Genomic DNA, 24,339 nt, shown 5'->3' on the forward strand with positions numbered 1-24,339 from the left:
CAGCAGCCTCCATACGTTACTTAAGGAGACTATTAGGTCCTAGAAGCAACACAAAATCATAAAGAGGCTCATCACAACCAGCGAGCACCATAACCCTGGGGATAGCATCCGCCGAGGTAGTGACCACCTGGGCTGATGAAGTCGGTAAGGTACGGTAGGGCGGCACCTGAAGGACCTGTCCAAATGATGACCCGATGGCCTCCAGCATAGGTCAATATGCACGAGGAAAACCTGGGAATCTGAGAGTGATGGGGACATTGTTCCGGTCTTCTGCCACGGGATCGAAGTAGCTGGAATAAGGTTGGAAGAACATCTTCCTCTGGCCCAGAGAGAACGGGCTGCTCTCCAGTACCAACGAGGCTGAATCCTCATCATCAAAGTCGACTTGGAAGAAGCCTCGCCCAAGTAATCTGACATCCTTGAAGTGCAGAGTAAGGTCGGAGGGCAACGCCGCGAGGACGCAGTCACGGGCCTGGAGACAGGAGGGATGAGACCCAAACACTTTGGCAATGAGGATCGTCTTTGTGTCTTTTTCAATTTCGGCAAAATTAGTCGCAAGCTCAGCTTCTGAGAAAGTAATGGTTAGCCCCCGGCCGGAGGGGGGGGGGTGAGGCTGATCAGAAAAAAGGCCGACTTGAACCGCCGTGCTTGAGCTCTTCTTGCATTCCTCGCTTGCCACAATCTGGAATATTGCAGCCTAGGTGTTGTCTATTCCAGGCCAAGGGTTGTGCTTTCTCTCTCTGTGCACGCCACCCTGTTGTCTGCCTTATTGGCAACGAGCAAGCCTACAGCAGTAGGTCGTTTTAGGATTTTAGTATGCTGCAGCAGGTCGTTTTAGGGGTTTCCATGCTGCCAGCTGCTCTTCCTGTAGGCTGTTGGTTTTAGGGTTTCGCTGCTGGCAGAGGGTTTCCTGCTGCCTCTCTCTCTCTCTCTCTCTCTCTCTCTCTCTCTCTCTCCATGCAGCCTTCTCCCTCTCTCTCTCTCGAGACTCCTCCAGACACCCGCTCCCACTAGGGGTGGGAGACAGTCCCAGCCTCACAGATTTCTTCCAGAGAGCTATGCCAGTGCCAGCTGATGTACCACGTGGGGTGACCGCACAGAGAGCAAAGGAATTGAGAGCCAGGAGGAGACCTAGACAGACTGGACATAGAGCACCCCGACTCCGTCACGGAGAGATAGCAGCTATCCGAATGAGACACCAGATGGAGACACAAGAGAGGCTAGCTCGTGTTCATTCAGACTCAGGGTACATGTTCACGCCATTCACAGCCTCAGCATCGGCGATGTATGATATCTTATATCCCTCTTATGGCACTGGATGGAGTTAGACATAGATCTGCATAGCATGCTTGTACTACCCCTTCAGCATATAGAGATGCATCTTGCCTTAGCACTCCATCCACATCCCCACCCCCCCTTATATTGTTTGTATATGGGCTCCACCGATCCATGATGATTCACAGTTGTATCCAGACACATGCACACTTTTTCTTTTCTTTCTTTTCTTCCGATGACCGGAAGAACACAGTTGTATTATTTTTTGTCTCATAGGCCAACTTTGGCCGCTCGTAGACGTTAATATATCTTTCTTTCTTTCTTTCTTTCTCTCCACGCTCTGCTCTTTTCTCTCTTCACGTTGCTCCCATCACTCTCTGATTTATGTACAATTATAGAGGGCATGTATACTATTTCGCATTAAGATGGAACACATAAGCTCTACTTACAATTGTTTTGCTTCCCCGTATGTGATAAACTCTTTTTTCTTTGAAGGAGTATTTGTCTTTATCATACTTGTTATTTATCTATTTCAAAAAAAAGAGGAAAAAGCATCTATCAACTTCAACGTCCCAAGTAACTCATCAATTTCATGATGAATTCTTTCTATGCCCATATTTTTTTCATGTTATTTTTTTGAATATATGGCATTGAAAATTTTACTCACTAAATCTTTTTCTCTAATGTTTTGTAGAAAACTGTTTTACCAGAATTGTATGAACTTTTAAAGGACGAAGAAATGGCTGTCCATCGTGCTGCTCTTACAAGCCTAGTGGAGATGCTTGATTTTCTTCCATCTGATGTCAAGCGTCTAAAGATCCTACCTATTCTTAGATTGTGCGATCCAAATGTTGACTTTTACATACTATCTCAAAACAATTTCCTTGATAGCACATATTTAAAACGTCTGCTTATGGGGATTTTTTTCCATAGGGTTTGTGGTCAAAAGGATGCAAAAATGCTACTGCCTCTTTCTCAGCTTTTTGGGGAGCTTATGTTCAAGGTAGCGTTGTTCTTCATAGCTTCTAGGTATCGACTTGATGGTGATCAAATGCATGCACTAAATATATTCATGCACACTTGGGTCTCTTGTCTCATTACAGACTTTATTTTTCTTGCGTATTCCTACATAGATGGCACCTGACTTGTCTGAGGAAGACATTCAGCTTTTTGTAGACTCCTACAAATCACTCTCACGGAATTCTAGCGAAGAGGTGCGGCAGGTATGGCTTGATAAGATGATGCATGCAGAAATACTGCTTATCGGTTTGCAGGGGTTATATGCATTTTTGACTGTTTTATCGTGTAGACCAATGGATTAAGATGCTAAAGAAAGTCTGTGGATCTCTATAGTTTCTTTGCACATCACTAATCATGGAGGGTCTTTCACATGTCCCTACAGCTGTGTGCACACAACTTCCCAGCAGTTTTGAAATCTATTGGAGCTCGAAAATATGCAATGACTTTGCACTTAACATACCAGCAATTGGTTCAAGACCCATCACCACGTGTTCGGTGCAGCATTTCTGCTTCCTTTCATGAGGTATGGTTCCAGCAATAAGTGCACTCTGTGGTTGTAAGTTGTGACCTGGTGAGGGTAAAGGTTAATTATTTGACGTGAAGAATATTCCTCTGAGTGTGTCATGTACTTTTAAAGTCATTTGGAGTGCCGTTAAGCTGAGCTATAGAGTTTCAATTCCTCTAAGCAACCATACACCCCCATACACAATGTTGTAATGTCGCAGAAGCTACTCAGCATGTGGGGCAAGTGGGGTCTCGTCCAAAAATAGCCCTCCATTGATTAATGGGGAGGCCACCATGTAAGAATAACCAAAAGAAGTGGGAGATCTGGATCCTCCTGTATGAACGCCAAAGTCTGTGCCAAAATCTCTTTTGAATCAATAACTCTCCCACTGCAGCCTGAGGATAGGAGTTCTCTGAATCTACCCAAGTAAAAGGAGCCTAGCATTATGGACATTGTAGTTGAAAAAAGGTTGACTCTTCATAGGATTGGCTGCATCAATCCACTTCCACTCACCAAGCTCCCAATGAAGATATGTGATAGAACATCCACCATACAACTATAAGCACCAAGACCCATCCTGTGGTAAAAATGGCTGACATGCTGCAATCTGGATGCCACACTCTCTGGGCCATTAGAAGAGTCATGAGACCTCCATACACTTATCTTGTGCTGCGAAAGCTTTGCATCTAAGTAGAAATGCTCATGAATATGCACACAAGGGTAGAGCCACGGTGTCCTGGATCTCTAATAAAACTGCCAAATGCTATGAGTGTATGTCCTCCCCTGAACCCAATCATCAACATAGAAGCAGTCTCAATGTGCATAGGAGCAACCTGCTTCCCTCCTCCTAGAGCAAGAAAATAGAAGAGAGGATGGCCTCCTGTGAATATCATCCTCAAGACAACAATCTCTGCCATGCATAAAGTGAATAAACTTTTCCTAGGAGGCCCTCTCAAGTGGGTACACCATACCTACTTTCCCTCCTCTTTTATCTGCTGGTTGCTCAACCATACTAAAGTCACCCCCAATGATCCGATGATCAGCATGAGGAAGCAAATAAGTGAGGGATGCTCTCCCCCTCTTTCAGTAAGTGCATACATGTTTAGAATACCAATGTGTCTCCCATCGTGCATAATGATGATCCATTGCACTCTAGCAAGAAAAATGACACCATGGCCAATGATGCAAGGCAAGATAGGGGTTGACAGTGCAATACATACACCACCTTTGGTCCCTCTGTAATGGAAGGGCAGTGTGATACAAGGAATTCAATTACTGTAAACCATGATTAAGTGTAAACCACGACATAATTCAGCCAAGAGTAAAATAGGAGAAAGAGAGAGATCTTGCACAATACACCACACTAGGGGCCGGAAGATGGGCTGACACCCCCCTCCCTTCCCCTTTAAGGCTAGATTACCACAAAGGAGTCTGCTACAGATACAAACTTTCGGGGACCCGGGGATCACCACCGGTCTGCCCCACCTGATTCTTCCAGATACAAAGATGAATACAAGTAAACAATACCCCGTGAACCTCATGGTTGACCTGGTACAGGATCGTTCAAGTCCACAGCTCCGCCTTTGCAAACTTTCGGGGACCCGGGGATCACCACCGGTCTGCCCCACCTGATTCTTCCAGATACAAAGATGAATACAAGTAAACAATACCCCGTGAACCTCATGGTTGACCTGGTACAGGATCGTTCAAGTCCACAGCTCCGCCTTTGCACAAGCCCAATACTGGTGAACCTTCCGGTCGCAAAAACAAACTTCTTCTCGTGACGATGGATTCACCCAAAGTAGCATGTACGGTGTACCCTTCAGATTCAGCTCTGTTAAGTGCCCAATTGCCTGTAGACAACCTCGAAACAAGTCGACCAGCCCTGTTCACAAGTACTCCCGCTTGTGTCAGCTGAAAACAGTCCCGGAAGTGCTGAAAGCAGTCCTGGACAGCCCCTTAATATCTGCACAAATGCTCTAGAAGCTTATAGTGAAAACGTTTTTGTTTCCGGCAGCGCCTGGAGATGTCAATCAGACCTGAATCAGGCCCGCACCTCAGTGACCAGCCCTAAGCCCTCTCCCTTGAAGATTAGCACTAGCTTTTTCTTTCTCCAAAAGCTGGTCCACAAAGCAGTCCTGGACAGCCCCTTAATATCTGCACAAATGCTCTAGAAGCTTATAGTGAAAACGTTTTTGTTTCCGGCAGCGCCTGGAGATGTCAATCAGACCTGAATCAGGCCCGCACCTCAGTGACCAGCCCTAAGCCCTCTCCCTTGAAGATTAGCACTAGCTTTTTCTTTCTCCAAAAGCTGGTCCACATGCATATTTATCAGTGCTTGTCACAAATAGCAGTAAGTGTGCTTTTTCTCATGCAAAAAGGGGCGCCTATTTGATGCATGCCCTCAAGGTATAATAACTGGCCATGGTTTTAAAATATTGGCTGGCCCATGTGAAAACTTAATAAGTATCCGGCCTTCGTTAAGTGAGTGTGTACACCTGCACTCATAAACCTTAACATGTACATAAAGCAATAAAATGAATTAAAACATACTTATTGCTTGCAAAACCCATGCTGCCACCTGCTAGTCCCAAATAGGTGTGCACAAACCTGTCCATAGGGGTGCTCGGGCATCCCCGACCCTATGGACAAAACACATGCAGGAAACCCAAGCATTGTCCAGGCAGTAATACAAGTCAATCAAATAAAATTTGAAGTTCAAACATGGACATAAAGTGCATCAAAGTACTGGAAGAATCACCCATATGCTATATTTGTATCTCAAAAATTATATACAAATGCCAGAGTTCCTCCTGGGCACGTCATGTACAAAACCAGGAGTAGCTAGTCCTTGTATACATGTCAAAAGTACGTTTTGCCCTGTCCTTGGGCTCACACTAGAGTTCTTCCTAGGGATTCATCCATTCACATGTACAAAACATCTGTCATGTTGTGGCCTCCAAGTGAGAGTTCCTCCTCACAAGATCTATACACATGCACATGATTAAGAGAAGCCGCCCGCAAAAGTCAATATTGGCTACACTCCCCCTGGCTTCTAAGCAGTTGTTCGCAACTGAAAAGCTTCAAGATAGGCCTTCAAAAGATCTAGATAATCCTGAAAATACGCCTCATCCATCCACTTAACATCCATAGTTGAACAGTTTTTGAATTTCACAAGATACTGACAAAGTAGCTTGCCTCCAACAACTTTCCATTCTTTATGAAAAGCTATCTGCTCTGGTTGTAGTACTTCCTCCAATTCATCCTTTTCTAATGGATCTGTTGGAACAGGAGAGCAAGCTAACTCTAGGTGCAGAAAGGAAAGATGGCAAACATAATGAAATGGAAATGAAAGGAATGAAAGCAATGAACAAGTACTTACATGTAGACCAAGATAGCTTGATTTGATTGATGTGACACACAAGAAAGTACATCACTCTTATAGAGTGAACACACACACTCAAGTACCATATGCTTATGGGATAACTCCCAAAGTTACATGTGGCACTCTCTCACACAAAGACTCACAAATACACACTCTTTGACTATGATTTCCTCAACATCCCCCCTCAAAGCAAAGAGTGTGAGACCCAACACGCAAGGAGTAGACCGATCCCCTCTCCACCACAATACTGCAAAGAGCAAGTCCAACTATCCAACACCTCCCGTGTGATAGTGACTTCTGAGTCAGCTTGCGACCGGCAATGAGAACCATCACTCGTCACCTCCCCTTACTTTGAACTGGGTGTCAATACATCATATCAAAGTAAAACCAATACACATTTTCGGGGGACAACCGAGGATAGAGGACCCTTATTGACCATCACACATCACACTGTTTATTTCATCCATTTTATGCATATTGCAAGGGTAGAGCACCCATACACACATAAAAGAAATCAGAAACAATAATATTTGTCATCCTCATCGAGGGTGACATGGGCAGAAAGTGGATGATCTTCGGGAAGCTCATCTGGTGGTTCATCAGCAACAAGATTAGCTGGACACCAAGTTGGGGCAAGCGATGAGCCATCCCAAAATCCACACGACTTGTGCCAATGGATCTGTGCTCCGGATACACGACATAAGATCTCTATCGCCTTGGAGAATCTCTAGAGGTTCCCCTCGTCCTTAGACAATCGACAAACTCGGAATCAAATAGCTCCTCCTGCACATGGATGGGAAGACGCAGTCCCTGAAGCAGCCCGGTCTCTTGGAACAAGAAAAGTGGGACCATGGCTTTTTCTTTTCCTCTAGTCCCACAGGTCTTTCATGGCACCATGATGCTTCTCAGTGGTTAAGATCACCTTACATATTGGGGTGATTCTATTCTATTCCGGCATATAACCATGACTTTTTTCATACTTAATAGAAGTCTCTTTCCTGAAGAAAAAACTTCATGTGTACTTGAGGAACTCTCCCCGCCTTTGGTTTCTTTTATTGCCAAAAAGGGAAGTTCATGCACAAAGCTTCATGTGTACTTGAGGAATTCTCTATGCTTAGTATAGGATTTTCAAGATGTGTAAAACAAGTTCCAATCAAATCAATATAGAATCCAGTTCTAGACAACATGCCCAAGATGTTTTCCACTACTTCTGTTATCGAGTGACCTGTGCAATACGTTCTCCAATGCTTTCTCTACCAAGAAATGTATTTGGTACGTTGCGCTAGGTTCTCCAAACCTTTAGACAGGAGTCAACTCACAATCTCAGTCAAGAAACTTGCCTGTGAGGACAATAAATTCTAAACTAATCAACTGGCTACCTACTGAGAGCTGATTAACTCCTGTTCCAAGGGCCGTAAAACTTGGCACCAACAGTTGGATCTTTCTAGAAACATTGAATGGTTGGTCACAGTTCGAATAGTCACCTTCCTTGTGTGACCAACTTCAGTCCCTCTGTGTGGTACCCTCAAACAAAACTCTGACCAACTTCTCCACCTGCCTTAACATCATCTAGGTATTCTTGAGTTGAGCGAGTTGGATATATATTGTGCTGTTGTAGCTCTGCTTGGCAGCACTTGATCTCTACTTCCAACTTGAAGCACTGTAGTGACAGCAACTTGGGCGGCTTAGTAGATGCACTGTCACAGAGGGACTGAAGTTGCTTCAATGTCTTCTGTCATGTTCAATGAATTTTTGCACTTCGGTTTCTAGCCGACTCTGAAACTCTTTCATGTGCAAATGGCAGCCCACTCCAAAGGCAAAAACTGGGTTAATATCCTTATTTAAAAAGACTTTGGTATTCCTAGCATTACCCTTACTATTGAAATGAAGTAATTCCTCTAGGATAAAGATTCATGATTACAAATCTTGTAAAGATGCTTTATGAAATAAGTATCAAACTGAGCTCATGGGTGATTTTGGGGTGATCATATGAATGCTGAATCTTTTTTCACATTTCTTAACAACAATGTTCAAATTGTTGGTTTCACAATCTAAAGTTTGGAGGATAAACAAAGAATTGTTATAATTTTATCAGGTTTCAAAAATCCTTGGCAAAGAAAGGGCTGCTACTTATTTAAAAGAAGCATTCCTTATTTTGTTAACTGATAACTCACGGGAAGTACAAAAGAAGTTGATTTCTATTCTTCAACATGTGATAGGTACTTTTCTTTGCAAGAAGCATTCCATGTCAATGATAGTGTGAAATATGAATTTTGTTGATATATTTAGCTTAAGGAGTTTTTGTCAAAGAAGACTATGTGCGGTGTATGTAGGCAACACTTACAAGAACTAGGATCTTTCACATCACAAAACTTTTCAACTCAAATTGCACAATTACAAAGATTGAGAATAATATTGTATTATTGAAGTGATACAATAGATGGAAAATCCCGACACTAAGAGGGAGCTTCGATGGTTGATCTGGAACTACTAAGTCGGAGGCTCTATGGTAGTAGAAGCTACTAGAAAGTGCTATGTTGTTACGCAGGCTCTTCACCTCCCATGACCACTAGAGCCCACTCTTGTCCCGCCGCGCCAACCCATGCTTACCAACACCCCGTGTTGAGTGGCGGACCAGCTCACACCGTTCCACATCTTACTGGGGCGCATCCACGGCCTCCATTCGCTTCCCTTCTAGCAATTTCAAACACTTTTTAAATCTCTTTTCAAAGTCCTTTTCATCTTTCCCTCATAGTACTTGTGCACTATTGGTTCCTTGCCCGTATTTAGCCTTGGATGGAATTTACCACCCACTTAGGGACCCTGTCCAAGTCCCCCTCTCCCTCCTCCTGCCCCACTTCCTACTCGCGTTTCCCTCCACCCCGAATCACACTTTGCCTCTCTCATCCCCGAGCGAGCTCGTCCAACACCCTTGCGCACACTTCGTTGCACCGCCCACTCCTCACGCCTCGCCTTCCTCACTCTCCAACCTTGCTCGGCTCCATCCCACTAGCTTTCCCCCTATTGTTTGCCCACAACACCCACCCCAAAAAACTAAAAACTAAAAAAGTAAAAAAAGGGAAAAGAAAAGGAAAAAAATCTCCATACCTTCTTATTTTGGCTCTTCCTCTTTTTATTTTTTCTACCTCACCGCTCACTCCCTCCCTATTTTGGCTCTTCCTCTTTTTTATTTTTTCTACCCCAAAAAACTAAAAACTAAAAAAGTAAAAAAAGGGAAAAGAAAAGGAAAAAAATCTCCGTACCTTCCTATTTTGGTTCTTCCTCTTTTTATTTTTTCTACCTCACCGCTCACTCCCTCCCTATTTTGGCTCTTCCTCTTTTTATTTTTTCTACCCCACCGCTCACTCCCTCATGGCAGACGGTCTACCTACCACTCTTGTGCCGTACAAGCACTCCATCGCTCACTTCTTTACAACTGGTGGGGCGCTCTTCCTCTTAACAGGTGGTGCCACCCTCTCAGGAGCCTCCTTTTGCCAAGGTTCCTATGACAGCTACACCATAAGGGGCTGGCTCTACTGCACCACCATCACCCCCCTGCTTCAGCTCCTTCAATAACTATGGCCCCACAGGTAACCTTTCCATCCACTTCTTTAGATTCCTCCTCTTCCACATCATCTTTCAATAGTGATCCTTAGTACGTTCCAGCTAAGGATGAAGTTGTCACCCCCAATCGCGTCCCACCCCCTCACCCACCTCTTTGCCACCATTCCGTCCGCACTGTAGCTTCGTCCCCTGTTTCAATCCATCATTTTCATCTACCTGCCTCCACCTCCTTCACCATTAACTTCATCAACCCATTTCCCTCCCCACTTCCTCAGCTTAACACTTTAATTCCTCCAACCGAACTCGTCACCTTGGGCCTGTAGCGTCTGGCTTCTATTTAAGCTTTGTCCGACTTGGATGCCTCCCTCTGCGTTGCCTTCCTCACCAACTTTCCTGAGATGCCCAACGGGCAGTACCTCACATCTGCCTATTTTGCCCACCTCATTTGCCCTCTTGAGAGTTCGGTCCTTCAATGTCGTTCGGATACTCGCATTATTGATCTTCCCCCAGCCGAGCATCTCCTACTCCGAGAGATCCCCATTGCTCCATTGCCCTTTGTCTCCACCCACTACACGGAGGCATTCCACTGTTTGTGCATAGGCATGTTGAAATATACAAGTGAATAGGGTGTGTGCGGGAACAAGTCCTTAGCAAGAGGCTGTAAAAGAGAATCTGTAAATGAGTGAGAAGCTGTGAAAAGGTGAGAGGTATCTACTGGGAGAGAATAAAGAGTAGCATGAGAAGATTTAGGATGTGTGGAGATATTCTGGGAAGAGGTGGAGAGAATTAAGCAAAAGAGGTGGATTGAATCAAGGAGAGATTAGTGGGATTAGATGCTTGGATGTAAACTCTATAAATTGAGGCATTGGCCTAATGAGAATTTGCTGGTTTTTGATTATCCATGCCTACATTAAGCTATCAGTTAATTGCTCACTAATCTCTTCTTAATCATCGTCTAATATCTTTGTTAATGATGTTGATTCTAGCATTTGATCCACCATAGCTCATCACATTGCTGCAAATTTAACATGGTATCAGAGCCTAGCTTAGAATCCATTAAATTTACGAGCCCATTATCTTGCTAATCACCTAGTTAATTAGGATTAGGAAATAATCAAGTTGTTACCTCTTTTTTCAAATAGCTTCTGTACCCCCAACTGGTGGAGGGGCTTGATCTCCCTCCAGGCTTAACAATAGGCTTCAAGCCTCTAGCCTCACATAGCCATACTCCCTACACACGAGCCCATCTACTCAATTCATCAAACCCCCGGCTGCTGCTGCTGCTGCAAATCGCGATTTCTCAGGCGCCTTCTTTCTGAAGCAAAATTGAGATCTTCTCTTCCACAGATACAATGGGTCTAATTCCTCTTGGTCCCAGGGGTTTTCAAGGGTGCTCTACAAAGCCACTAGTATAGATTGGTCAATGGGTTCTCTTTAGATTTAGAGAAAAAAAAGAAACCAAGGTATTTCTCTTTTTGACAGCACTACCAATTGTCAGGTAAAAATCTGAAAGGTGTTTTTGGTCCGTGTACATGTGGTGTGCGTGGTTCACGAATAAAAATTGCCCTGAATGCCCTGGCAAGTGTACAGGCCAAGTGGTTTGGTTGTGAGCTGGTTTATGCACGTGTTTTGTTTTCCGGAGCAGACGCTGGAGATCTGGAGTTTTATGGCAATTGTGAGATGTGCGGATGATTACTAAATACAGGGTACCGACTGGCAATTGTCGGATTTGGTAAGTAGCTACAGCGGGAAATGAAGAGGGAGCAGCTCTGGTATTGGAAAGTTATGGACGCGGTGATATGATCCGAAGTACAAGGAAGAGGAGGGGTTTTTTAGTATTGAGTGTGGCTATCATTTTGGAGCCTTAAAAAAATAAAAATAAAAATATATTGACTAGGTGGCCACCTTGTAAAGGGGCCACTTGGAAGCTTGGGTGGCCGCCAGCATATTATCTGGAAGGCTGCGAAGATTCGAAAGCTAGCCGCTTGGAAAGCAAGTGCTGGGCTGGTGATGAAGGGAGCCGTGCTGGCGCCCTCTGGAAATAGCAGAGGCCTAGCTGTTGAAGGTGGTCGCCTTGGTGCGAGAATAACCTGACGAGTGGCGTGGAGAAGTAGAGGTGTGGCCGCCTAGCTGTTGGAGAGAGCTGGTGATTGTGTAGCTGCACCCGTCGGGTAAGAGGGGAGCGCAGTTTTGTGCAGGTGATGAACTGCAGTGGCCACGTAAGCAGGCAAGAGGGTGAAGATAAGGGTCAACTCGACAGCTGGGTTTGTGAAGAGGATGTGCCGGGTGCTCTAAGAAGGGCTGCTAGGGCGGCCTTGGATTGTAGAGGGGCTACGTGGGAGATGAAGGTGGTCGCCAGCTCGAAGGTCTAGAAGCGGGTGAAGGTCTGGAAGCTGGCGCAGGTGTGAAAAAAGAGAAGGTTGGTCGCTTTGAAGGCAGGGCAGAGAGAGGATTCGCTTAGCAGAGTCTACTACAGCGAAGATCGACAGGTAACCGCCGTGTAAAAGCTGGGTGAGCTACCGACAGGTGCTGGGGCGGCCTAAGCGAGAGGAGCCTGATGAGTGGCATGGAGAAAAAAAGAGGAAACGGCCGGGTTGTTTTGGAGGTCGCCCTTGGTGATAGCTGCAGAGAGCCGCCGAGTAAAAAAGAGACGGCCTTACACAGGCGCAAGAGAGTTGTAGTAGCTGGTTTTGTGTGGCCTTGAGCTGCTGGGGGCCTCGAGGCAAACAGGTAGAGCTGGCGGGTAAGTTTGCAGCCGGGCTGGTTTTGCAGGCACCGACCAGGGGAAAGTGAAGACAAATGAGAAGGGAGCCGTGATGGCGACTGGGAACAGTGTACAGGTGATGTGGCTTGGCTGGATGCAATGAAATGGTGATGCTGCGTTGAGCAGTGGTTCGTGGTGCTGAGGATTGTGCAAGGCTTTGGTGGTTGGTGAAGCTGCTGGTCACGACACACAGAGAGTGGGAGCTGCTGAGTTGAAGGTTAGCTGGTGTGGGCGCCTTCTGGTGAGAGTAGCTGGTCTTGTGTGGGCGATGATTGCAGGCAGTGCATGGATGCTGACCAGAGAGGGAGCCTTGGGTTTTTGTGTGTGTTGGATGTAGAAGAGGTGCTGATGTGTGGGCTGGAGACAGTGGGGCTCGCCTATGACAATTGGCAGGTAGCAGCTGGGGACAGAGAGTAGCCGGGCTACAGAGAAAGTGAAGAAGGGTTGCTGGTGTGGGCGCCCTGTGGAGATTGCAAAGACTGGGAGACAGAGGCTTGGTTGTCAGACGCAAGGGTGTATTCCTTTGGCAGTAAATCCTGGCCAGAGTCCTGGTCTTTGGTGTATTTGCTGAGTTTGTACATGGTTGATGCTGTATATGTTTTTTGCTGAATGATCATCTCTTATTTGGGGTTTTGAGCTGTCCTTATGGTGTGGGTGGGTGGCGAATGGTGAGAGAGTGTTCCAGCCGGTAGCTGGTGGTGCCCCGTTCGTGGTAGTTTTTCCAAGTTTGGGAGGTGGAAGAGCTATAGAGGCTTGTTCTTTCTTCTTTTTTTCACCTCACACCAATGTTAAGGCCTCATGAGATGCACTCGTATCTCATATGTAGTATCAGGGGGACTTCATCCTTCAATCACCATGCTCCAAGAGCTATGCCTTCTCCTTGGAAAGCTCATTCCATTGCTTCTCTCTTCTGTGAGTGTTGTCACACCACCATGTGTGTTGAGATATCAAGCTCAGAGTTTTTGATTTCATCAAGTCTACAATGAGATCCAAGCTCTGCATCAAATTTGCAGGTGACTTTGGTAAAACAGAGATTAAGCATTCAATGTTTGGTCAAATCTTGTGTTTCTTGGCTTAATCCTCTACTAGACTAACTGCTATTGATGCCTTTGAAAGGAGTTGAGCTCATTTGAACTCTAAGGTCCCAGCTTTGGACTCCCCGCATACTCTGGTTTTTGCACACAAAACAGAGGATTATTTTGCTAATCAGTACTAATCACTGTATTTTGGTGCAATTGAGGGTTGAAATTAACCATTGGGTATCTGATACAGATCCCTATAGCTTCAGATTACAATTCGGAGATGGTTTGGTACTCCAACCATTCAGTACAGATTTGTTACCCTTGGTTTTATGTAATTTCTGGTGAATTTATGCTGATAAATCTGTTGTAATCATCACCTAAACACCAGATTGAGTTGTAAAAGGGTAGATGATATGAAAAATGGGAAAGAGACAAAGATAAAACTGAAACTGAAATGAGAGCATAACTAGAAGGAAACACAAAACATAGACATACCTTGAGATGAGTGTAGGCAAGACACAAGATTGATGCTTTCATTGATGTGACACCCACAATATATAGGTGAGAAGTACAAGATAGAGTAGAGTGACTTATGGGACAATTATAGAGGTGCCACGTGGCATACACTGAGATGACCAAGACTAAAAGTACTCCTAGTGAGCACTTATTTCCAACACCCTCCTTAAGTGGACACTAGGAGAAAGACAGAAAGACAAGACTAGAAGATAGACATAAAGACTATAGACAAGACATGACAGACAAAGATCCTGAGACACCCCTCCTCAAGTGATATCCTCATATGGGTCCACAAGGATAGGGACAAGATGGATCTAAAACAAGACAGAGTCAGATTGATAGACAGATAGACAGACAACAGATAGACAGACAGACAAGACTAGATAGACAGAAGACAAGGGCAATCTCTGCCTCTCGAGTAGGGACAAGAGAGAGGTCCTAAAGCAGAATGAGTAAGACATAGAACCCCTTGACCTACATCATCGGTGGTCAAAGTGGTAGACAAGAAAGATGAAGTAATCAGAAAGCCCACTCCTCATCATGGGAATGAACAGCAAGATCTGCTGATGTAGATGCTGCAGCAACATGGGCTGAGGTAGATGCAGGGGCTGATGTAGAGGTTTTAGAATAGCAGTCCTTCTCCCGGTGATTATCACGGCCACAAATGGTGCATGGATGGGCCTTGAAGCAGTCCTTCTCCATATGATTAGTTTTTCCACAATGGGTGCAAGGCTTTCTTACCTTAGAACTTCCTTTCTTTGCTAAAAATGCAGTGTCAGTTTTTTGTTGTTGAGTTCTTTCCTCTTCTTGGAGAGCATTGATGATACCTTCAAGAGTAGGATTATTGTGATACTTGAAGGTAGTGAGACAAGAGTAGCATAGGTGTCAGGTAAGCTTTTGAGAAGCACAACAATAGCAATATCTTCGGAGATGGGAGACTTCACTGATGCAAGCTGAACCATAAGACTGCGAAAATAATTGACATGAGAGGCTATAGTAGCTCCCTCCTGCATATATAGATCAAAGAATGAGATCATAAGTGCAATCTTAGAGTTTTTAGAGCGGGGTCCAAAAAGGGTATCCAAAGTGATCCATGCTCGAGAAGCAGACTGTATGTCGGAGATGTGATGAATGTAATCATCTCCAAGACCGAGCAAGATGATAGCATAGGCTTTGTCATTCTTGGCAGTGGGAGCATAAGTGATAACTTGCTCAATGTCGGAATCTTCGGGAGCAGCATGGTGAACAACATCCCAAAGACTTTCTTTCATAAGATGGCACTTGATTTTGATTTGCCAAGTATGAAAGTTGGACCCATTGAATTTGTCGATAGACATGAGAGAATGAGTAGAAGAGGCCATGTGGGAAGGTCTTACCTCTTGCTAAAATGCAAGGGCAGTGTCTATTCCCTTACAAGATTGCAGAAATGAATGAAAGAAGAGATCCAAACTGTTTTTAGAAGCCGGCTCTCTCACCACTTGTCAAAGCCATAGCATGTGACAGCCCATCGAAGCATGAGGAACTAGCAGTTTGCAGATATGAGGATAAGAAAAGGACTGACCAGCAAACTGAAGGATACAATTCACAGTACCTTGTAGACTCTTCAAGAGGAAACGATGGCAGAACTGAATGCAGCAAATAGCTCGTTAACAGGAGGAAAGTCGATCTGCAGCTGCTTCTAGATGATGCGCACCCTTGAGTTGATGAAGAAGGTAGCCAAAGCAGCAACAGTACAGTGGGCTGTAGCAGTTCCAATATGACGGGCAGCAGCTCCAAGAGAGAGAACAGTAGAGCTGTATGAGCGTGAACAGGGCGGACAGCAAGTTCAGGCCGGCAGGTTGCTACAGTAGCAGGTCGACTACCAAGAGCAGGGGGGGGCAGCACCCAGCTAAGCGGCGGCCTGTTCTGAACCAGCAAGAGAGAGAAGAGGGGCAGTCGCTTACAGGAAACAAAGGCAAAGATGAGGGAAGCCAGGATAAACCTGCTCTGATACCATGATATGAAAAATGGGAAAGAGACAAAGATAAAATTGAAACTGAAATGAGAGCATAACTAGAAGGAAACACAAAACATAGACATACCTTGAGATGAGTGTAGACAAGACACAAGATTGATGCTTTCATTGATATGACACCCACAATATATAGGTGAGAAGTACAAGATAGAGTAGAGTGACTTATGGGACAATTATAGAGGTGCCACGTGGCATACACTGAGATGACCAAGACTAAAAGTACTCCTAGTGAGCACTTATTTCCAACAGTAGACACTGCCCTTGAATCTCGAAATTGGATCAAGAGGTAAGACCCCCTTCACATCATCATGAGCACGGCACAAGAGATAGCCAAATTTAATGGGGAGCAGTTTTATACATGGCAAACAAAAACCATGTATTTGCTTATGAGGAAAAATCTGTGGGGGCTAGTTAAGGGAAGAGATGAATGCCTAGAGGTGAGTGGGAAAAATGAGTGGAAGAGCAGGGATGAGAAAGCATTAGGACTCATCGCACTCAGTTTAAATGATGAAATCATTCATCACATCACAGGGATACAATGGGCAAAAGATGCATGGGATGAACTCAATAAATTATTTGGCACTCAAGCAAAAAATTCAAAGATAAATCTGTTAATGCAAATTCTTTTTTTTTTCCAAGAAAAGATCCTTTCATTAGTTATATAAAAACGCTCGTAGGGCTACAAAAGATCCTCTCTGCCCATAAGAAAACAGAGCAGAGAACAAAGCAAGGCAGCCTGGGAGACTCTCCCTAGGTGCTGAAAAAAATACAAGTATCAGTACAAAGAACTGAGAGGCTATATCATACAATAGGAGGGGGGAAAAGCCAAACAGGTGGCCTCTAGTACCAACGGGGGGACCCCGCGTGTAGGGTATAGAAGGGGCCGCTGCGCGAAGTGGTGTGAAAGGCCTGGCACCGCAAGATCGCCTCATCCGCCGAGTCGCCCCGGATGCGGTCATACTGTCCTCGCAGGGTGTGGATCAACTCCTGCCAGATCCCCCGAACAGTCTCTGCTGGTGGCTCCAGTCTCCCCTCAAAGGCCCTGAAGCACCGGGCCCTCCAGGTGAACCATATGGTGAGGCTGCTGAGGAGCTCCCATTGTAGATCCCTCTCCTGTGTCCAGCTGGCGGACGAGAAGTCCGGTGAAGGAACAAGGCGAGGCTGGCTCCTAATGAATCTGATGGTCTGGCTATCCTGCTCTGTCTCATAGCCCATAGCAGGCCCTGACGAAGTCGACCAAGCAGCGACACCCCACGTGTACATACCCTTTGGAGAAAGGGGGGCCAGAATTCGCACCATCCGCAACCAAATCTGCTGCGCTTGAGGGCAGTCCCATAGGCAATGTCTCTGTGTCTCCCTAGAGTGGCCGCATCGGACGCAGGCCGCCGGAAGACCGCTGTAAACAAGCTAGGTGCCAGCTGCAGAGCCCCTGTGGGCGACCAGCCACTGGAAAGTCGAGATCCTGCGTGCCTGTCGACTAGCCCAGATCCTGGTCCAAAAATCCTCCAGGAACTCCTGAGAGAGTCCCTGTAGCCGCCGATGCAGCTGGAGAGACCATCCTCCTCGCCGTCAAAATATGTCGCCCCAACCGAACAGTATACTGGAAAAAGGTGATCTCTGTGGCCTCAAGGGATGCATAAGGATCATGCCACTCGTACTCGCCTGGGTCCCACTGGAGCCGGGCCAAGGGGCGCGCTGCATATGCCCATATGCGCCAATCAGAGTCCACATCTGCAGGGTCTGGGTCAATATGCCACTTCCGAGAAGCGGCGGCCACCACCCGTATCCTCTGAAAGATGCACTCTGCAACCAAAGGCGACTCCACCTCCACTCTCTGAAGCCTGCCCTCCTCCTGGATCTCATAGTAAAGGCATCTGCCATCCTCAGTGCAAGCTCTGACAGCAATCAGGATCTCCAATTGAGTAAAGGCTCCCATCCACCGTGGGGCCACGGGCTCGAGAGGTGTGAACCACTCCTCTGTGAGTGCCTCCTGAATGTCATCCCTCATAATCAACCCCCCTCTGAAGTGACTCAGCCTCTCCACCTGGATCTCCAATGGGAGACTGCAGAAGGCCTGCCAATCTCCAAAACTACGTGCTGGGCCTGCCGCTGTCAGGAGGGTAGGAAAAGAAGAAATGCCTCTATAGCTACCTACCCAGCAGCCTTGGAAGACACAACAGACACAAGGGGCACCACCAGCACGATGCTGGAAACACAAATCTCTCAAAACACCACACAGAGATACCTCAAACTCTATATTCCACAAGATAATCAAAGCCCGCACACTTATCCACAATAATGCAAAAAAAATCCCTCTTTCACAATCCAGCTCGCTCCGCTCGGCTTCCTTCACTCCCTTCGGCTAGTAGTCTCCTTTTGCATCCTAAAGGTGGCCACCCTCACACCAGCTTCTTCTCTGCATGCATGCTACCGGCCTCTACCACCCTGATAGCAACACCAAGCCACCGAGAAAAAAACCAACACTCCCGCTGTCGGCTGCACCAGTTGCCCAACTTCAGTACCCACCAGCCTCTACACTTCAAGCCTGTCGACGTTGCCACCTTATCTTCAGCAGCAGCCACAAACACCTTCAGCCCCCTTGTGTGTCGGTGTTTCCCAGTCGCCACCAGCAGCAAGCCTTCCTCTCTACAGCACCTCAGCTACAGCCTTCGCCACACACAAACAAACAGGGCCACCTTCTCTGGTCTGCGCCCCAGCAGCCACTGTGCGTTGCCAAGACGGCTTCACCCTCTTCGTTAGCACTGCACAATCACGGCGGCCACACCTTCGACTGTCTTCGGCTCCATCTCCGCAGAATCCCCAGCAAGGCGGTCACCGTACCTCCTTACGCCTGGCGTCTTCGCCACCCTTCGCTACTCGCTGCAGCTGCCTCCATGCCTGCTATCAGCTGCTCTCACCTGAGAGCCTTTTTGCACAAGGCGGCTCCCACGCTGCTATGATCACCCGCGAACCCTCGCTCCAGCGGCAACCTTCACCAGCTTCTCCTCGCCTGTGGTTCTGCACAGCACCTCTACCAAATCACCCTTTCAAGCCTCGTAGCACAAGGCGGGAACCTTCAACGGCTCTGCAGAATCACCAGCAGAGCTGTCACATCAACGAGCGGCCACACTCTTCTCCACGCTGGCTCTCCTCGCCCACACATACTCTCACACCCCTTAACACCTCCCCGTTTCCTCTCTCTCCCGAAGTCTCCTCTGTCTAAGCGGCAACCGCCCTCCCTCCTTTCGCCAACCTTCATGAAGGTCGCGTTGGCGGACAAGCTGGCAGCCAAAGGAAGCGGCCAGCTGGCTCCTTTGTTACTTGCCACTTGGTGGTGTTTTATATATATATATATATATATTTTTAAAAAGTGGTTCCCATGCCACAGTGCAGTGCCTATCTAAGCCTTCATCAAGATCTTTTGAAACACCGGAATCCACACAAATACCACGTCTCATCATCATGGCTATTATGCCCAAACCCTCTGCGATGTGGAGACATACGGCCATTCCAAATCTGCACAGTACATCCAAACTCAAGCACAAGAGCAATTTATATTTAGCTGGCGTCCCTTGTAGATTTCAATATTTACAGTCTTTTTTTTTTCCGAGAAAAGATCCTTTCATTAGTTATATAAAAACGTCCGAAGGGCTACAAAAGATCTCTCGTGCTCCTAAGAGAGAGAAGAGCAGTGAATACATCATGGCAGCCCGGGAGACTCTCCCTAAGTGCTGCAAAATACAAGCATCAGTATAAAAAACTGAGCGGCTAAATCATACAATAGGGGGGGGGAAGAGCCAAACAGGTGGCCTGTAGTGCCAACGGGGGGATCCCGTGTGTAAGGTGTAGAATGGGCCACAGCGCCAAGTGGTGTGAAAGGCCTGGCGCCGTAAGATCGCCTCATCCGAGTCTCCCTGGATGCGGTCGTACTGTCCTCGCAGGGTGTGGATCAACTCCTGCCAAATCCCCCGAACAGTCTCTGCTGGTGGCTCTAATCTCCCCTCAAAGGCCGTAAAGCACCGGGCCCTCCAGGTGAACCAGATGGTGAGGCTGCTGAGGAGCTCCCATCGTAAATCCCTCTCCTGTGTCCAGCTGGCGGACGAGAAATCCGGTGCCGGAACCAGGGGAGGCCCCCTAATAAATCTGATGGCCTGACTGCCCTGCTCCATCTCATAGCCCATAGCAGGCCCTGACGAAGTCGACCAAGCAGCGGCACCCCACGTAAACATACCCTCTGGAGAGAGGGGGGCCAGAATACGCAGTATCCGCAGCCAAATCTGCTGTGCCTGAGGGCAGTCCCAAAGGCAATGTCTCTGTGTCTCCATAGGGTGGCCGCATCGGACGCAGGCCGCCGGAAGACCGCTGTAAACAAGCCAAGTGCCAACTGCTGAGCCCCTGTGGGCGACCAGCCACCACTGAAAAGCCGAGATCCTGCGGGCCTGCCGACTAGCCCAGAGCCGAGCCCAGAAATCCTCCAGGAATTCCTGTGAGAGTCCCTGCAATCGCCAATGCCCCGCTGCCGCTGGAGAAACCGTCCTCCTCGCCGTCAAAATATGCCGTCCCAGCCGAACAGTATACTGGAAAAAGGTGATCTCTGTGGCCTCAAGGGATGCATAAGGATCATGCCACTCGTACTCCCCGGGGTCCCACTGTAGCCGGGCCAAGGGGCGCGCTGCATATGCCCATATGCGCCAATCCGGGAGCACATCAGCAGGGTCGGGGTCAATATGCCACTTCCGAGAAGCGGCAGCCACTACCCGAATCCTCTGGAAGGTGCACTCTGCAACCAAAGGCGACTCCACCTCCACTCTCTGGAGTCTGCCCTCATCCTGAATCTCATAGTAGAGGCATCTGCCATCCTCAGTGCTAGCTCTGACAGCAATCAAGATCTCCAACTGCGTAAAGGCTCCCATCCACCGTGGGGCCACTGGCTTGAGAGGTGTGAACCACTCCTCTGTAAGTGCCTCCTGAATATCATCCCTCATAATCAACCCCCCTCTGAAGTGACTCAGCCTCTCCACCTGGATCTCCTCTGGTAGACTGCAGAAAGCCTGCCAGTCTCCAAAACTACGAGCTGGGCCTGCCGCTAAAGGTCCCCAGGCTAGATGAGGCCGAGAACCCAGCATATGACCCTGCTCCGTACGAACCGCTGGGCTCCAGATGAGCGGCTGCCTGGCCCGCTCCTCAACACAAGAAGGAGGCCGCTGAGAGAGCCCCGGTCTCAGCAGCTCCCAAGCTCTCAGGATACTCAAAGCAAATCTGTCCTCCCATCCTCTACTGAGGCCTGTCCTCCTCATCTCTATGAAGATCCAGCGAATCTCTGGTAACCCTGCAGGGGGCGCCCGAGCCTGCAGTCGCTGCAAGAGGAGCTCTTTCCAAGGCTCAGCGCCTGGAAGTAACCCCCGAACAATAAACTTCCCCAATAAGGCTCTACTCTGATCGACTGGATCTATAATGCCCAAACCGCCCTGAGCCAGCGGAAGTGAAATAACTGCCCATGCAACCTTTGCCCGAGCTGGCTGACCGTCCCGCCTAGACCACAGAAAGTTCCTGATCAGCCTCTGTACCTGGCTGATGCAAGAGCTCGAGAAAATCCAGCAAGACGTAATGTACCACATGGTCGCTAACAGCACCTGATTTGCCACCACCACCCTCCCAGCCAAGGATAGTCGAGCTGTACTCCAATACAATAGCTTCTTCCGAATGCTCAGAAGAAGCGGGGCAATCTGCTGCTCAGGTGACAAATCGAGGCCAATCTGGCATCCCAAATACCGCACTGCTGTGCCTGGAGGAATCCATCTAAAACCGGGGTCCGGGCTCCATGCCGGAGTGGGAGCACTACTGATCCAAAAGGCCACTGTCTTGCGCCAATTGATCAATGCTCCCGAAGCTGCACTAAAAATCTGGAGCGACTGCTCAGCCCGAATAAGATTGGCCTCTTGGCCATGCAAAAATAAGCCCGTGTCGTCTGCAAACTCAGCATCAATCAAATCCTCCCCCCGGACTGGGAGCTGAAGTCCTCTCAAACCAACCTCCTCTGCCGTCAAATACATACTCATAGCCTCCGCAAAGAAGAGAAAAAGGAAAGGGGCGAGAGGACACCCCCGACGGACTGATCTGGTCAGCTCAAAACTTGGCCCCCGTCCTCCTGCAATCAGCACCTGGCTGCGAGCTGTGGAATACAAAGCTGCCACCCCTCTAATCCATCCTGGCTCAAAGCCCAGGCGAAGCATAGTGCCCTCTAAGAATCCCCAATCAACTCTATCGTATGCCTTCTCAAAATCGAGAAGCATCACGACCAAGTCCTCGCCAAGAAATCTAGCTCGGGCCGTCGCCTCCCAGAAAGTAAAGATGTTGTCAAGGATACTGCGCTCCTTGACAAATCCTGTCTGAGTAGCATGAATCAACTCCCCCAGGAAGGGCTGGATCCTCAAACTCAAGGCCTTTGCTAAGACCTTGTAGACAGTATTGAGGATCGTAATAGGCCTCCAATGCCGAATGTCATCTGATACTCCCTCCCCCTCTGAAGAGCTCTGCGGCATCACCCCAGTGTCCAAAACATGCTGAAAGCCCCTGTGGAGGCATGGCCCCAAAAGGTCCCAATAGCGCATAAAGAAGGCCGGCGTCAGTCCGTCCTCCCCTGGGCAACTATGTCGCGGCAGGACCCTCAAGGCCTCGGCAAGCTCAATCTCTGACAGAGGCGCACCTAGAACTGTACGCATATGGTCTGTGACCCTCCTCTGCACATGGGCCCACACAGTCTGTCTGCAAACATCTCGATCCTCAGTGGCTGGCTCCGCTGAAAGCAGGTCACTATAAAAAGCAGTGGCAATGGCTCTGATCTCCCTGAGCTCAGTAGCTACCGATCCATCCGGTCTACCAAGCTGGCGGACTCCTGCTCGCGCATGTCGGGGTCCAGTGATCTCAAAAAACTCCCCAGTCACTCTATCACCAAGCTGCGTCCACTGAGAGGCCTGACGACGATAGTAAAACTCATGTCTCTGCTCCTCTACCTCTCTAACCTCCTGGCGTGCCTGGCTCAACTGGGACGCCACGCACTCACATGCAGGCTGCTGCTCTTGAAGGCGCTGTAGCGAAGCAAGGCTGCGTCTCAGCCGTTGCTCCCGCTCGCGAATCTCTCCCAGTCGTGTCAAAGCTGCAGCGTGCAGAAAAGAGCTAAGATCAGTGAGTCCCTGGGGACACTGGCCCGCTGCATCCTGGTCAGAGCACTGACTATCATGCCAGATCCTCTCAATATCCTCAGCGAGACTGGGATCTGCAAGTACCCTCTCTGGGATCCTCAACTGCAAGCTGGGCTCCCGTGTCCCCTCCTCCAATGTCAATATAACTGGCGCATGATTTGAAAATGAGGTGCCAGCGAGAATGCCGACGGAGCCCCCTCGCTCCCCTAACCAATCGCCCACATAAAAGCGATCAATCCGTGATAGATTAGTCCCTCCCTGCCGGCGATCCGACCGAGAGAAACTAAGACTGTCCTGAGACCGGGAGAAAGCCCCATGCTGCCATGCATCAGTGATCCTCAGTGACATGCAAAACCGGTCCCAAGCTGCAAGCTCCGTGCCGTGCACTGTAACATGACTGCCTCCCACCCTATCTGCCGGGTCCTCAAGCATGTTGAAGTCTCCCCCAACACACCAATGTGCGGCCTCTGGCAATGCATCTGTAACCTGAGTCCAGAACTCTGCTCTGGCACTAGCATGATTGGGCGCATAGATGTTGAGCACACCCAATAGCTCATCATGCATCCTCAGAATGACATACTGTGCTCTACCAGGCACAATGATCCCTCGATCCACAATGGCCTGCCGCCATACATCTGCAATAACCATGCATACTCCTCCCTGTCCACCCAAAGGACCAAACCCTGCAGACCAAAAAGTGTCCCATCTACCAGGCATCACCGAACCATATCTCCGGATCCTGCTCTCACCCAAGTGGTGCTCCTGCATCATCAAAATGTCAATGCTGCCACCAACCAGGCATCTCTGAAGCTCCTGCCTCAAGCAACCTCGATAGCGTATAAAGTGTGCTCCGCCAAGGCCCTGTACATTCCATGAGATGATCCTCATGGATGCCCTGCTGAGGTGGATGCTGTCTCAGCCGTGCGGCGGGCCTTCGCAAGCGGCTTGGATGGAGAGTAGTCCCCATCCGAACGGCTGCCAATCTGCCCACCCGGTGTAATGCAGGAATCCCGGATCAGGCGCCAGTGGCTGTGGCCCATGGCGACTGCCTCCTGCTCTGACAGAGAAACCT

General features: G+C 48.1%; 1 protein-coding gene across 6 annotated transcripts in view; it reads left to right on the top strand.

Annotated features, from left to right (window-relative positions):
* Window positions 1–24,339, top strand: part of LOC147629404 (uncharacterized) — a 305,268-nt gene that overhangs the window by 101,345 nt on the left and 179,584 nt on the right. For all 6 annotated transcript variants that reach the window (XM_086812666.1, XM_086812667.1, XM_086812670.1 and 3 more), the window contains 5 exons: window positions 1,970–2,112; window positions 2,209–2,278; window positions 2,409–2,498; window positions 2,678–2,818; window positions 8,281–8,404. In XM_086812666.1, the coding sequence (XP_086668792.1) occupies window positions 1,970–2,112; window positions 2,209–2,278; window positions 2,409–2,498; window positions 2,678–2,818; window positions 8,281–8,404 (568 nt within the window). The remainder of the gene's footprint in view (window positions 1–1,969; window positions 2,113–2,208; window positions 2,279–2,408; window positions 2,499–2,677; window positions 2,819–8,280; window positions 8,405–24,339) is intronic.

Source organism: Cibotium barometz, chromosome 18 (genome assembly GCF_041138505.1).
Source record: "Cibotium barometz isolate CiBa-2024 chromosome 18, ASM4113850v1, whole genome shotgun sequence".
In the NCBI taxonomy this organism is placed as follows: domain Eukaryota; kingdom Viridiplantae; phylum Streptophyta; class Polypodiopsida; order Cyatheales; family Cibotiaceae; genus Cibotium; species Cibotium barometz.